We start from the raw sequence: 11,969 nt of genomic DNA on the forward strand, positions 1-11,969 counted from the left end.
TCTTTTCGGTGGTTAGACCCGGTGTGCTTGCTTGACTGGGAAGCGTTAATCCCACAGGGTGTGAAGCAGGGAGGTCACTGTCCCCTCTGTTGTCATATGACACAGTGACCAAGAGATCTTAGAATATAGCTCGTTAGTTACCGATGTCACGTGCTATCGGCAGCTACACAGATCTGTCTTTGGACTTGGGCTGACCGTACCAGCCTCACTCCACGGGAAGTCATAGTGCCGGGCTCAGAGAGAACCACTCACCCATTACAGCTATAATTGCAGCCTTGAAAAAGTCCAGGTGGGCGAAACACGTGTTGGCTTTCACATTTGTACACTGAATTCAATATACTGAACAGTGGTAAAATCAAGTAAAAGAAACAAATAAAAGTGTGAATATGGCATCTACGTATGATAATATTTGTTATCTAAGGGCCATATTATCAAGAAAGGGCGATACATTATCGCCGCTTTTATTGGCAGGAAACAGCCGATAAAGCGGCGATAATGGGCTTGAAAATATGGCCTTGTGAATTACCATAGAAGCCCAGGTTCTGGTGTTATCCTGGGCTTCTATTAGAATTCACAAGGCCATATTATCAGGCCCAATATCGCCGCTTTATCTGCAGTTTCCTGCCGATAAAAGCAGCGATAATGTATTGTCCTTTCTTGATAACATGGCCCTAAATTTTTTGTCTTTGCTACGCTGCCAGCATGGTGACAGACTTGTATTTTGACCAGTTTAAGGGACCGTGGAGGTACCTGCTGGCAACAGGGTCGCCTACATTGAATAGAATAGGTGTAATGTTTAACAGGAGTGTAAGTACAACAGCCATGTCACCAGTGTGTCTGTCTTCCTTCTTGGCGGGCATGGAAGAGCCTCAAGTTTCTAGAGGAAGTTTTAAATCTACAGATGAGCCCAATCCCCTCCAGTTTCCTCCACCAGCCCTGAATCAGAGCCTCAGAAGGAATGACCATTTTGTTCAGGGCAGCCCCAGCAAGCCTCACTGCTTCCTTTCCACAATCACCTGACATGCCACACTCCGGGGACACCAGCTGGGGCAGGAGGTCCTGGGAGGAGATGAAGGGAGAGGGATGGCCAGAAGAGAGAAGAATGCACATAGAGTGGGCCTCATGACATGAAAAGACCATGGAATACAAAATGAGAGAGGACATGAAAATTTAAAGAAAATATGAGAGGGGAGATTAAATAAATGGCAGATGAGAGACAGTGGAAAAGAGGAAGAAAGTGGGTGGAATACTAGAGGAAGCAGCAAGGGACAAAATAGAAGCAAGAATGGAAGAGAAAGTAAAATAAACGGAAGAGCAAAATAAACACCACAGAGGAAAGGAGAAGAAAGACAAATCAGTAAAACAGGGATAAGAAGTAGAGTTTGGAGAAAGATAGAAGAAATACGGTGAGTGGATATGGAGAAAAGAAGGGCAAACATAGGGAATATCAAGAAAGAAGCGAGAAACGGTGAGGGAAAAACCAAACAGAGGAAATGCAGAGGAAAGATGAAGTTAGAGTAAGAGAGAGAGAGAGAGAGAAAGGAAAGAGAATGGAGTAAAGGAGAGAGTGGAGTGAATAAAAGAAAGAGGGAACACACAAAAGGAAACCAAAGGAACAGACTTGTGAAAGGCAGACTAAAGAGAAAATGGATGAAAGCAAGGTTGAGTGTGAAGTAAACATAGATACCAGAGAGCTGAGGTAGAAGGAGAGTGAAAAGTAAATAGAGGAAAGCAAAGACGAAAGATTACAGGAAGTGGAGAGGAAAAAGATGCTAAAGATTGAATGGAAATCAAGTTAAGTAAACGTGAGAGCCATGAAAGGAAAAGAACAAAGAAGGAAAGTGGGTGGAGGAAAGAACATGAAAATACATGAACCAAAACAAGTCAAATTACACTCAAAGAAACTGGAGGAAAGAGATAAAAGGAAGAAAAGAGATGAATGGAGTGACAAGGAAGGGAAGAAAGTAGGTGAAGAGGAGATGACAAGTAATGATGGAACAAGAAGAGGGTTGAAGAAATATTTGAAGAAGTGGCAGGAACAAAAAGTTGTGACAGCACAGAGGAAAGTGTGAAAGGGGAGGGCACAAAGTGTAGGAAAGGAGAGAGTGAAGGAAGAGAGAGAAAAGAGATTAGTGAAACTGAATGCATAATGCACTGAAGAGAAATTCAAGGAACGTAGTAGCAGTAGTAAGAGGGACAATCAAAAGCGAAGAGAATGCGCACAAGAGGGAAATAAATGCACAATGATGGAGCGAGAATAAATATGAAAAACGAGCAGAAGATAGAAGAAAGAAGGAGAGAGGAAAGAAAATCGAGCACAAGATAGAAGAAATAACAAGAATGGGAGATGAGGCAGACAAGAGACGTGGAACACAAAGAGTGGTGGAAGGAAGAGAAACGCACAAATTGGGAGGAGAATAAAAGGCATGAGTGTGGAAGAAGGGGAGTGAAGAGAATCGTGGAGGACGAGGGGAGAGGTAGGAAAGAAAGCAAAGAAGAAGAAGAGCGCAGGAAGGTGAAAGAAAACGAGTATAAGGATAGAATGGAAAGCGAGCGCAGTGTGGGAAATACGATGAGGCGGGCTGAAAGAGGAGAAGAAAGAATGAATGGAGGAAAAGACATGAAAGAGTTGAGAGACAGGGGCAGAGAAAGCTGAGTCATTAAACAGGACGAAAGAGACGAAAAAAAGAAAGTGAGAGCTGAGAGAGTGGAGCAATTAGAGAATGTATGGATACAGGTGTAATTAAGAGTGATAAGGGAGGAGGAGCGTGAAAGACGTGTGGAAGCAGAAGAATGAAAACACTGACGCTCGAGGAAGAGTCACGAGGAAAAGAAGAGGATGGGAAATGAGAAAATGGAAAGAAAGTGAAATAAAGGGAGAGAATGGGAAACCTGGGGAGAAAAGTGAGGAGGGAGCCTTGTGTTCTAAAGGGAGACTTCGACAATATTCTGTGAGTGAAGGGGGTAGAGAAAGATGGGGGGAAAGGCTGGGACGAATCAAATAGGGCAAGATCAGATGAGTGGCAAGGGGTGGGGGCTGAGAAGACAAAAAGATGCTGGATGAAGAGGGAAAGGGGGATCAGAGTATAAAGGCCAAGTGAGGGTGATGAGGAGGAGGCAAGAGGTCCTGGATGGCAAAGAGAGGAGGTGAAAGGTCAATTTAGTAAGGGGGTGATGGATGAGAAGAAGGAAAGGGGTATCCAAGAAGGGATAGGAGGCGATGGTAAGTGAGAAAGAAAGGGGTCAGGGCAGAAGAAAGAGAAGAGAAAGTGACACATGGAGAAGAAAGAAGAGTAGGGGCCATATGTATCATCAAACTATTTTGCATTTCCTAAATAGCGAATTTTAAGGAATCCCTATTTAGGAAATGCAAAACGGTATGTATGTACAAAATCGCTTTTCAATAGCGATTCCTTAGCATTCCTAATTTGCGATTAGCAAATTGCTAATCGCAAATTACCCATTCATTTCCATGGGCCAGGAGGCCCATAGGAATGAAAGTGCAATTTGCGATGAGCAATTTGCTAATCGCAAATTAGGAATTTTTTCAAGGGTGCAGGGGTGTCTCAAGAACACCCTGCTGCACCCCTGAAAAAGACATTTGGGGGCATATGGCGCACATACATGCCCTAAGGGCATGTATGGGCGTCATATGGCACCTTTGTTTTTTTGTAAAAAAGCTTTTTGAAAAGAATTCGCAACTTACCACCAACTAGAAGTTGGTGGTAATTTGCGAATCCTTAATGGCAATTTTTGAATATTTTTTGTTTGATACATTGCATTTAAGGAATCGCAAAATTTGCGATTCCTTAAGTGCAATCGCAAAATAAGGAATAGCAAATTTTGCAATTCCTTATTTTGCATCAAACGTGTTTGATACATACCATTTATCTAATTAGCATTCGCAAAGGCCGAAATTCACAGAATTTCGGCCTTTGCGAATGCTAATTAGCTTGATACATATGGCCCTAGGTGATGAGAGGAGGTTAGAGAGGAAAGGTCAAAGAAAGGATGTGTAAGATGGAGAAAAGAGATTAGAGAAGAAAGGAGAAGAGGGGGTAATGAGTGAGGAGGAAGGAAAGCCACAGAAGACAGGAGCTGACGAGGGATGAAACAGAGAAGGGAAGGCAGAGGAGACAGAAAAGGATCCGATAATTGATGAACCAGAGAAAGGGAGGCTGAGGAAACAGAAGAGGAGCCAATGAATGATGAGGAGAGGAAAGGAAGCCAGAGGAGACAGAAGAGGAGCCGATGAATGATGAGGAGAGGAAAGGAAGCCAGAGGAGACAGAAGAGGAGCCGATGAATGATGAGGAGAGGAAAGGAAGCCAGAGGAGACAGAAGAGGAGCCGATGAATGATGAGGAGAGGAAAGGAAGACAGAGGAGACAGAAGAGGAGCCGATGAATGACGAGGAGGGGAAAGGAAGACAGAGGAGACAGAAGAGGAGCCGATGAATGATGAGGAGAGGAAAGGAAGACAGAGGAGACAGAAGAGGAGCCGATGAATGACGAGGAGGGGAAAGGAAGACAGAGGAGACAGAAGAGGAGCCGATGAATGATGAGGGGAGGAAAGGAAGCCAGAGGAGACAGAAGAGGAGCCGATGAATGACGAGGCGGGGGGGGGGGGGAAGTCAGCGAATAAAGACGTTGAAGTAGCTGAAGGGAAAGGAGGACCGAGCAGTAGGAAGAGAGGATGTGTAGATGAGTAGGAGAAAGGAATTCAGAGAAGAAAGAATGGGGTGAAGATAGGAGTGAAGAGGAATGGGGGACAAAGTAGTAACAAAAGGGAAAGTGTGGCAGTGGTTGGGAGTTGGATGTAGGAGTGAAGCTGTGTGAGAAGAACAGAAAAGGAGGAGGTGACTGGATGAGAGGAAGTAAGAGTGAGGGAGGAGGGACAGAGAGGATGTTTGTGTGGGTGAGTGAGTGAGTAAAGGCAGAATAAAGTGCTGAGGTGGGAGTGGGTGTGTAGAAGAAAGAGTTCAAGCAGAGGAGGGGCAGTGCTGGTGGGTGGGAGTGAGAATACAGAGAGGCTAAAGGAGGGGGCGACGAAGCACCAGAGGAGACAAAACTGCTGCTGAGGGTGAGGAGAAGGGAGGACAATAGGGGGACTGGGGGTTGTGATGTCTAACTACAGAGGAGAAAGGGTGGGTGACGTGGAGAAAGAAGGAAGGCATAAGAAGGGTACAGGTGGACAAGAAGGAGTGAGTGATGCAGAACATAGAGAAGCGAGAAAGGGTGATCAGGTGAAAGACAGCATGAAGAGGAGAAGGGGTGAAAGAGGAGACAGAGGAGTTAGGCAAAGATGGAAGAAGTGTAGATGAAAGGGGGAGCAGGGCGTACAAGCAGAAGTGGAGGAAGAAGTGTAGACACACACGAAGAGGTGGGAGGATGAGAGAAGTGCAGAAATGAGGTGCAAGTGGGAGAAGTGCAGAGCTGGGAGGAGAAGGAAGAACAGGGGAGGTAAGGAGACACGTAGAAAGGGGAGGGGGTGGAGGGTGAAGTGTAGAAGGTGGGGGGGAAGTGATATGACAAGAGGGGGTGTAAAATAGGGAAGCTGAGAAGAAAAAGTGAAGATTAGAGACCCGTAGGAAAAGAGGAGGCTTAAGAAGAGGAGAAGGTGGAGAGATGGAGACCGGTGGAGGAGGAGGGGGAGGCGGTGGTGGGCCGAGGAGAAGTGTAGGAGAGAGGAGGGAGTGCAAGAGGTAAGGCCAGGGGAAGTGTACAACAGGGAGGGCAAGCGGGGGCATGGGGGTTAGTGTCGAAGAGGGGAGGAGAGCAGAGGGGAAAGTGCAACTGAGTAGAAGTTGAATAGGTGAGGGTGGGGGTGGGAAGAGGAGAGAGAGAGGAAGGCAGTTTGGGATAAGTAAAGAAGATAAGAGGGGAGAAGGGCGATCATTGCGCTGGGAGCGTGAGAGAAGTGTAAAGGAGGGGAAGAGAGAAGGGAGGGGAGAAGTGCTGAAGAGGAGAGGAAAAAAGGGAGAGGTTAGTGGGAGAAGTGCAGAAGAGAGAGTAAGAGAGGGAAAGGCGAGTGGGAGAAGTGCAGAAAAGGGGAGGAAGAGAGTCTGAGGCAAATGGGAGCAGTGCAGAACAGGAGAGGAAGAGAGGGAGAGGTGGATGGAAGAAGTGTAGAAGAGGGGATGAAGACAAGGTGGGGTGAGTGGGAGAAGTGCAGAAGAGGGGAGGAAGAGAGGGAAAGGCGAGTGGGAGAAGTATAGAAGAGGGGTGGAAGAGAGGGAGAGGAGAGTGGGAGAAGTGCAGAAGAGGGGAGGAAGAGGTAGAGGTGAGTGGGAGAAGTGTAGAAGGGAGGAAGAGAGGGAGAGGCAAGTGGGAGAAGTGTAGAAGGGAGGAATAGAGGGAGAGGTGAGTGGGAGAAGTGTATAAGAGGAGAGGAAGAGAGAGGCGGTGGGAGAAGTGCTGAAGAAGAGAGGGAGAGGCAAGTGGGAGAAGTGTAGAAGGGAGGAAGAGAGGGAGAGGTGAGTGGGAGGAGTGCAGAAGAGGGGAGGAAGAGAGGGAGAGGTGAGTGGGAGAAGTGCAGAAGAGGGGAGAAAGCGGGAGAGGTGAGTGGGAGAAGTGCAGAAGAGGGGAGGAAGAGAGGGAAAGGTGAGTGGGAGAAGTATAGAAGAGGGGTGGAAGAGAGGGAGAGGCAAGTGGGAGAAGTGTAGAAGAGGGGAGAAAGCGGGAGGGGTGAGTGGGAGAAGTGTAGAAGGGAGGAAGAGCAGGAGAGGCAAGTGGGAGAAGTGTAGAAGGGAGGAATAGAGGGAGTGGTGAGTGAGAGAAGTGTAAAAAAGGAGAGGAAGAGAGAGGCGGTGGGAGAAGTGCTGAAGAAGAGAGGGAGAGGCAAGTGGGAGAAGTGTAGAAGGGAGGAAGAGAGGGAGAGGTGAGTGGGAGAAGTGCAGAAGAGGGGAGGCAGAGGTAGAGGTGAGTGGGAGAAGTGTAGAAGGGAGGAAGAGAGGGAGAGGCAAGTGGGAGAAGTGTAGAAGGGAGGAATAGAGGGAGAGGTGAGTGGGAGAAGTGTAAAAGAGGAGAGGAAGAGAGAGGCGGTGGGAGAAGTGCTGAAGAAGAGAGAGAGAGGCAAGTGGGAGAAGTGTAGAAGGGAGGAAGAGCGGGAGAGGTGAGTGGGAGAAGTGCAGAAGAGGGTAAAAAGCGGGAGAGGTGAGTGGGAGAAGTGCAGAAGAGGGGAGGAAGAGAGGGAAAGGCGAGTGGGAGAAGTATAGAAGAGGGGTGGAAGAGAGGGAGAGGCAGGTGGGAGAAGTGTAGAAAAGAGGAGCAACGGGAGAGTGGGAGGGTGGGATGTACATGATAGAAGCAGAAGGGGGAAGATGAATATGTGGGTTTTGAGAAGTACAGAAGAAGGGAAGAGGAGGGGAAGAGAGCAGTTTTGAAACGAGGAAAGTTTTGAAGACAAGCGAGAGAGAGGGGAAACCGGAGGAAGTGTAGACGAGAGAAGGAAATGGGAGCAGGCAGGGTGGGAGGAATGCGGAATAGAGGAGGAAGAGGAAGCAGACAGGGTGGGATAAGAGTGGAAGGGAGAGGGGAAGTTTAGAAGGGAGGATGGAGAGGAGAATGAAGGAAAGTAAAGAGCAGAGCAGAGGTTGGACAGGAAGAGAGCAAGAAGAGCCCTACAAACAAACACACACTCAGGTCGGATACATTTTAAGAAAATGTCAACAATGGTGGAGAAGATGGTGGACTCTGGTGTGTTTTACTGAAATATACCACATGAGAGGGAGGGAAAGAGAGGGTAGGGGAGAGAGAGGAGAACAGGCAACGGAAAGGAAAGGAAACAAAAGGGAGAGAATGAAGGAAGAATAAAAACTGTGAAGGGAAAGGAAGGATTCAACGACGGAGGGAAACCAGAAGAAATGAAGATATGAACTGAGGGAAGGAGAAAAGAATGAAGAAAGATACCAAGAAAGAAGAGAAAAGAGTGGAAGGAAGGATGGAGAAGGGATGAAGGAAGGAAAGAAGAGGCAGGGGAGGAAATGATGAAGGGAGAGGAGAACATGGAGAGGAGGAAGTGAAAGGGAAGGACAGTGGGAGGAATGAAGGAAAGAAAAGAAGGGATGGAGGAAAGACAAAGGGAGAGATGAAGGGTGGAACGAGACTGCGTGGACAGGAGGTGGATGCGAAAGGAAGAATGGGGGGAGGGGAGAAAGAAGAACGGAGAGAGTTAGGAAGGAATAGAGAGAGCAAGGACAGGAGGGTTGAAGGGTTCAGGAAGAAATAAATGAAAGATGGAAGAAAAATATGAACGAAAGAGGGCGAGATTAAGGGTATTGTAGAAGGAAGGGAGGAATGAAACAAAGAAACAACATATATCAAGCGAATAGGGAAGGAATAAAGGAATAAAAAAAAGTAAGAGAGAACTCATAATTGAAATAAGGAAGGAAAGAAGAAATAAAGAAAGGAGGGAGCCATAGAAGAACGAAGGAAGGGAGAGGGAGGGAGGGAGCCTGGAAGGGAGGGAAGAAGGAAAACATCCAGGGAATGGGCAAGGAAGGAATAAAAGGAGAGAGGGCAACGTCAAGGGTATTGGGGAAGGAAGGCTAGATCCGGGGAATAAGAGAAGGAAAAGAGGGAGACATGAATAGATTACGGAATGAAGAAAAAAGGAAGCATCGAACAAGGGAATAAGGAAGGAAGGAAGGAAGGAAGGAAGGAGACATCAAGAGAATGGGGAAGGGAGAGGAAAATCAAGAGAAGGAAGGAAGGAAGGGAGAGAGTAAAGGGATGTAGGGATGGAGGGTGGACATAGAAAATGAAGACTGCGGTTTAAAGAAGGAGATGAAGGAAGGGACCACAGCGGAAGGAATGAAGAAAGGAGAAGAGGATGGTTGCGAATGAGAGGGTGGGTGAAATGGCCGAGTGCCGGAAGAAGGTAAATGTAAGAGGGTTGGAGAGATGGGGGGCCCTCAGAGCACCCCCCGGCCCTGCGCACCTCCGTATCTTGCTGTTTTGCTCGGTATGAGAGTGACCCTGAAAGGGACAGAAATGGAGGCTCGCTGGGGGAGGGGAGGACCACAGGACGGACGGGGGGTGCCCCAGCACGGCCCCCCTTACCTTGCAGGCGGCGGAGAGGAAGCTGGCCGAGGCGGTGAGCAGGGCGAGGAGCAGAGCCGGGCCCATCATCCTGGGAGGGAGTGAGGCTGCCCGGGAGGGAGGACGGGAGCAGGGCGAGGAGATGCTGCGGCGGCTGCGGGGAGAGGCAGACTGAGGCGGGAGGGGGCGGGAGCGCGCCAGCATCGGCCGCGCGCGAGGGGGGGGGGGGGGGGGGGCGCTGCCAGCCCCGCCGCAGTGACAGCAGCGGAGGACGTGGGGGCGCTGCTAATGCTCCGGGCGGCGGCTGGCACCGGTGGCGCAGGGACTGGGCCCGACCATGGGATACGCATCTGTCCACTCCTCGGAGCCCTGGGGTATGCATCTGTCTGTCCACTCCAGGGACCAGCGGTGGCCTGGTGGCCAAGGTGCAGCCTTCAAATCTAGCGCATCTCTGCTCGAGTCCCGGCTCCACCACCATCACTCAGTGTGTGATCCCGGACAACTCGTTCTAGCTCCCTGAGCCTCCTTTCCATCATTTGCCTAAAACTGGGAGCGCCTAGGGATTCCTCGGTTCCGTAAATGTAACACACTTGAGTGTTAAAGTGCCGTTTCCACCCAACCGGTAGTTTATGTTGCTAAACGCAAATATATGTTTTTTACTTTGGGTATTCCCGCTTCCTGGCTGCCATGGTTCATAAAGGCATTTCCAAACAACACCACACTTTGTGTCAGAGACGTGTCGGGACTCCACGGGGCGTTCAGTAGAGTGATGCAACATGACACAGGACAGCCACCAAATGTGGCGGGGGCCTCTAATACTTCCTACCTACGAAATAAAAGAACAACAAAGGCTACAAAGACCTCTTAAAAGACAACACAAAAAGGAGAAGTGAGAGCTAGCAGCAGTGCTTTAAAGGGGCCGGTACTGTCCGGTACGGAGTACCAGCACTTTTTTATTTTGAGAAGGAGAGGACCAGCCCTTCTCAAGAGAAATGCTATACTTTTAATTGGAGAGTACCGGCACTTCTCAGAAACAAGCAGGTACTATGCTACAGAGTACCTACACTTCTATTTTTCCATTTCCAGCACTGGCTAGTAGAATAAACACGTTTTTAACTCTTTCCTTACCTGAATGCATGGTGCGAATGAATGTCCTTGAGGTGACTCGAAGGTTATTCCAAAGCAGACGAAGAGACGGGCCTTCCAGCCCGGATTGTTTAAAGTGAGGAATCCAGTGGGCCTGCAGATGTGATCGAAGATGAGTGATTATCCTTGAGGAATCCGCCAATAGGATTGTAAGGAGCCACTGTGACACTACTGTACCTGGGAGCAGGGTCTGCTTGACCCGCAGCCACGAGTCTTGGTGGCCCATGAACTGCCCAAACGACACAAGTGCACATACGGTGACCACCTCCCTCCAGCTCCTGGACCTTTCTGTGATAGCCTAATGCATTCTGGGTGTTGTAGTCTTGTTTTGCTTCCATTGAACTAATTAGACTAACACTCGTGAAATCAACGAGTTGTAGGTAAAAAGTTCAGGACTGAAGACAGTGTCTGCAATGAGCTGGAGTAACGTGTTAACCCTAAATGTACCTTTGGTTTCTCGGTTAATGAGACTCCTGGCCCTGGCTCTGAACAAGGAACTGTCCCCGGGAGATGCTACGCATAGCAAGACAAAGTCGTGCTTGAGCCTTATCCATTTTGTATGACTCACATATTATAAAAGCACCATTAGTGTATCCTCCCTACACAAAGGTAGGAGACTGTTCCTTGTGCCAAAGCTATTCCCTGGTGTGGCACTGTAAAACTGCATGGCGTCAGACAGAACATCCACCATTGTGTTTACATCACCGGGGACCCCCTAAACACGTACCCAGCATGCACCCATATTTGGTCATCATTTGACAGCTTGTACTACTTCACATAACTTCTTTGGTTTGTACAGAGAATTGAAAAGCCATAATAAAAGAATGAAGTGTAAGGCCTTCATCACTGATGGCCCAGAAGAGGGCGTGATATCATTTTCGCCCAGTAAATCCTGCCCTGAGGTGAGGCATGGAATTCATCAGGTGTGATAAAAAGCACCTATTACAAAGCTTTTTCCCCCAATATTGGAGAATAATGTCGATTTTGGTGACTAGCAACAATTCTGATAGTCTTATTGCGAATGCACGTGTCTAGACTCTTGCACTCTGAAAGCAAGAAACATTGTAATAGTGTCTCTTATAAGCAGCCCTATGACTGGATGTGCCTCAGAACCCTCCCGTTCCACCTCAGATGATGTTTGCTAGATTTAACCAGATATTGGTCATAAAATGCCCAACAGGTTCAATTGTACAAACTCCGTCTGCTGCTTCCCATTGAAACTTTTTGACCTAAAACTCTTCCAGTCAATGAAATAGTATGACTCCCCTCAGAGGGTAATGACTAAAGTAGCCTCGATTTCACATTCATGCCCATGTCAACTACAAGGTTATCCTTATGAAAATATTTTCCTCCAATATTTATCCTAATAGGTTTAAAAAGGGACCCTACCTAGAAGCGAGAAACAAGGTGCTAGGCTACAAAGTCAGACTGCCAGCGACTTGTCTGGGGCAGCTAAACTGACTCCTGTTTCTCCCACTTGTCTGCCTTACTCTGACTTCCAATTGAAACCAAGATAGTGTTTAAGGGGACTCTAGTCATGCACAAGTTTCTTCACAAGGCTGAGCCCACTGGCTGCTAAGACATAGTAGAAGTCTGAGATGTGCAGGAAAAAACTATAGATCAAGCAATGGAATCATCAGCGGGTGGAAGTTGGGCTTCGGAACCAGTACCCCCACTTTAAGACATGCTATTGATCTGATATGAGAGTAAAGGATAGAAGTTAGCATTATGTGCCGCTACGGCTCAGACGGCAAAGCCCTGGTCTATTGACATCATAGTTCGCA

At 48.0% G+C, this 11,969-nt stretch overlaps 1 protein-coding gene across 1 annotated transcript in view; it reads right to left on the reverse strand.

The window, feature by feature from the left end:
• The window catches only part of PCSK1N (proprotein convertase subtilisin/kexin type 1 inhibitor), a 124,167-nt gene extending 114,956 nt beyond the window's left edge, over positions 1-9,211 (reverse strand). Inside the window, exon 1 of the mRNA XM_078664730.1 lies at positions 9,061-9,211. Coding sequence (XP_078520856.1) covers positions 9,061-9,129 — 69 coding nt within the window. The 5' untranslated portion in view covers positions 9,130-9,211. The remainder of the gene's footprint in view (positions 1-9,060) is intronic.
• Positions 9,212-11,969: the final 2,758 nt, after the last annotated feature.

The sequence above is a fragment of the Lissotriton helveticus genome, chromosome 10 (genome assembly GCF_964261635.1).
Source record: "Lissotriton helveticus chromosome 10, aLisHel1.1, whole genome shotgun sequence".
Lineage (NCBI taxonomy): Eukaryota > Metazoa > Chordata > Amphibia > Caudata > Salamandridae > Lissotriton > Lissotriton helveticus.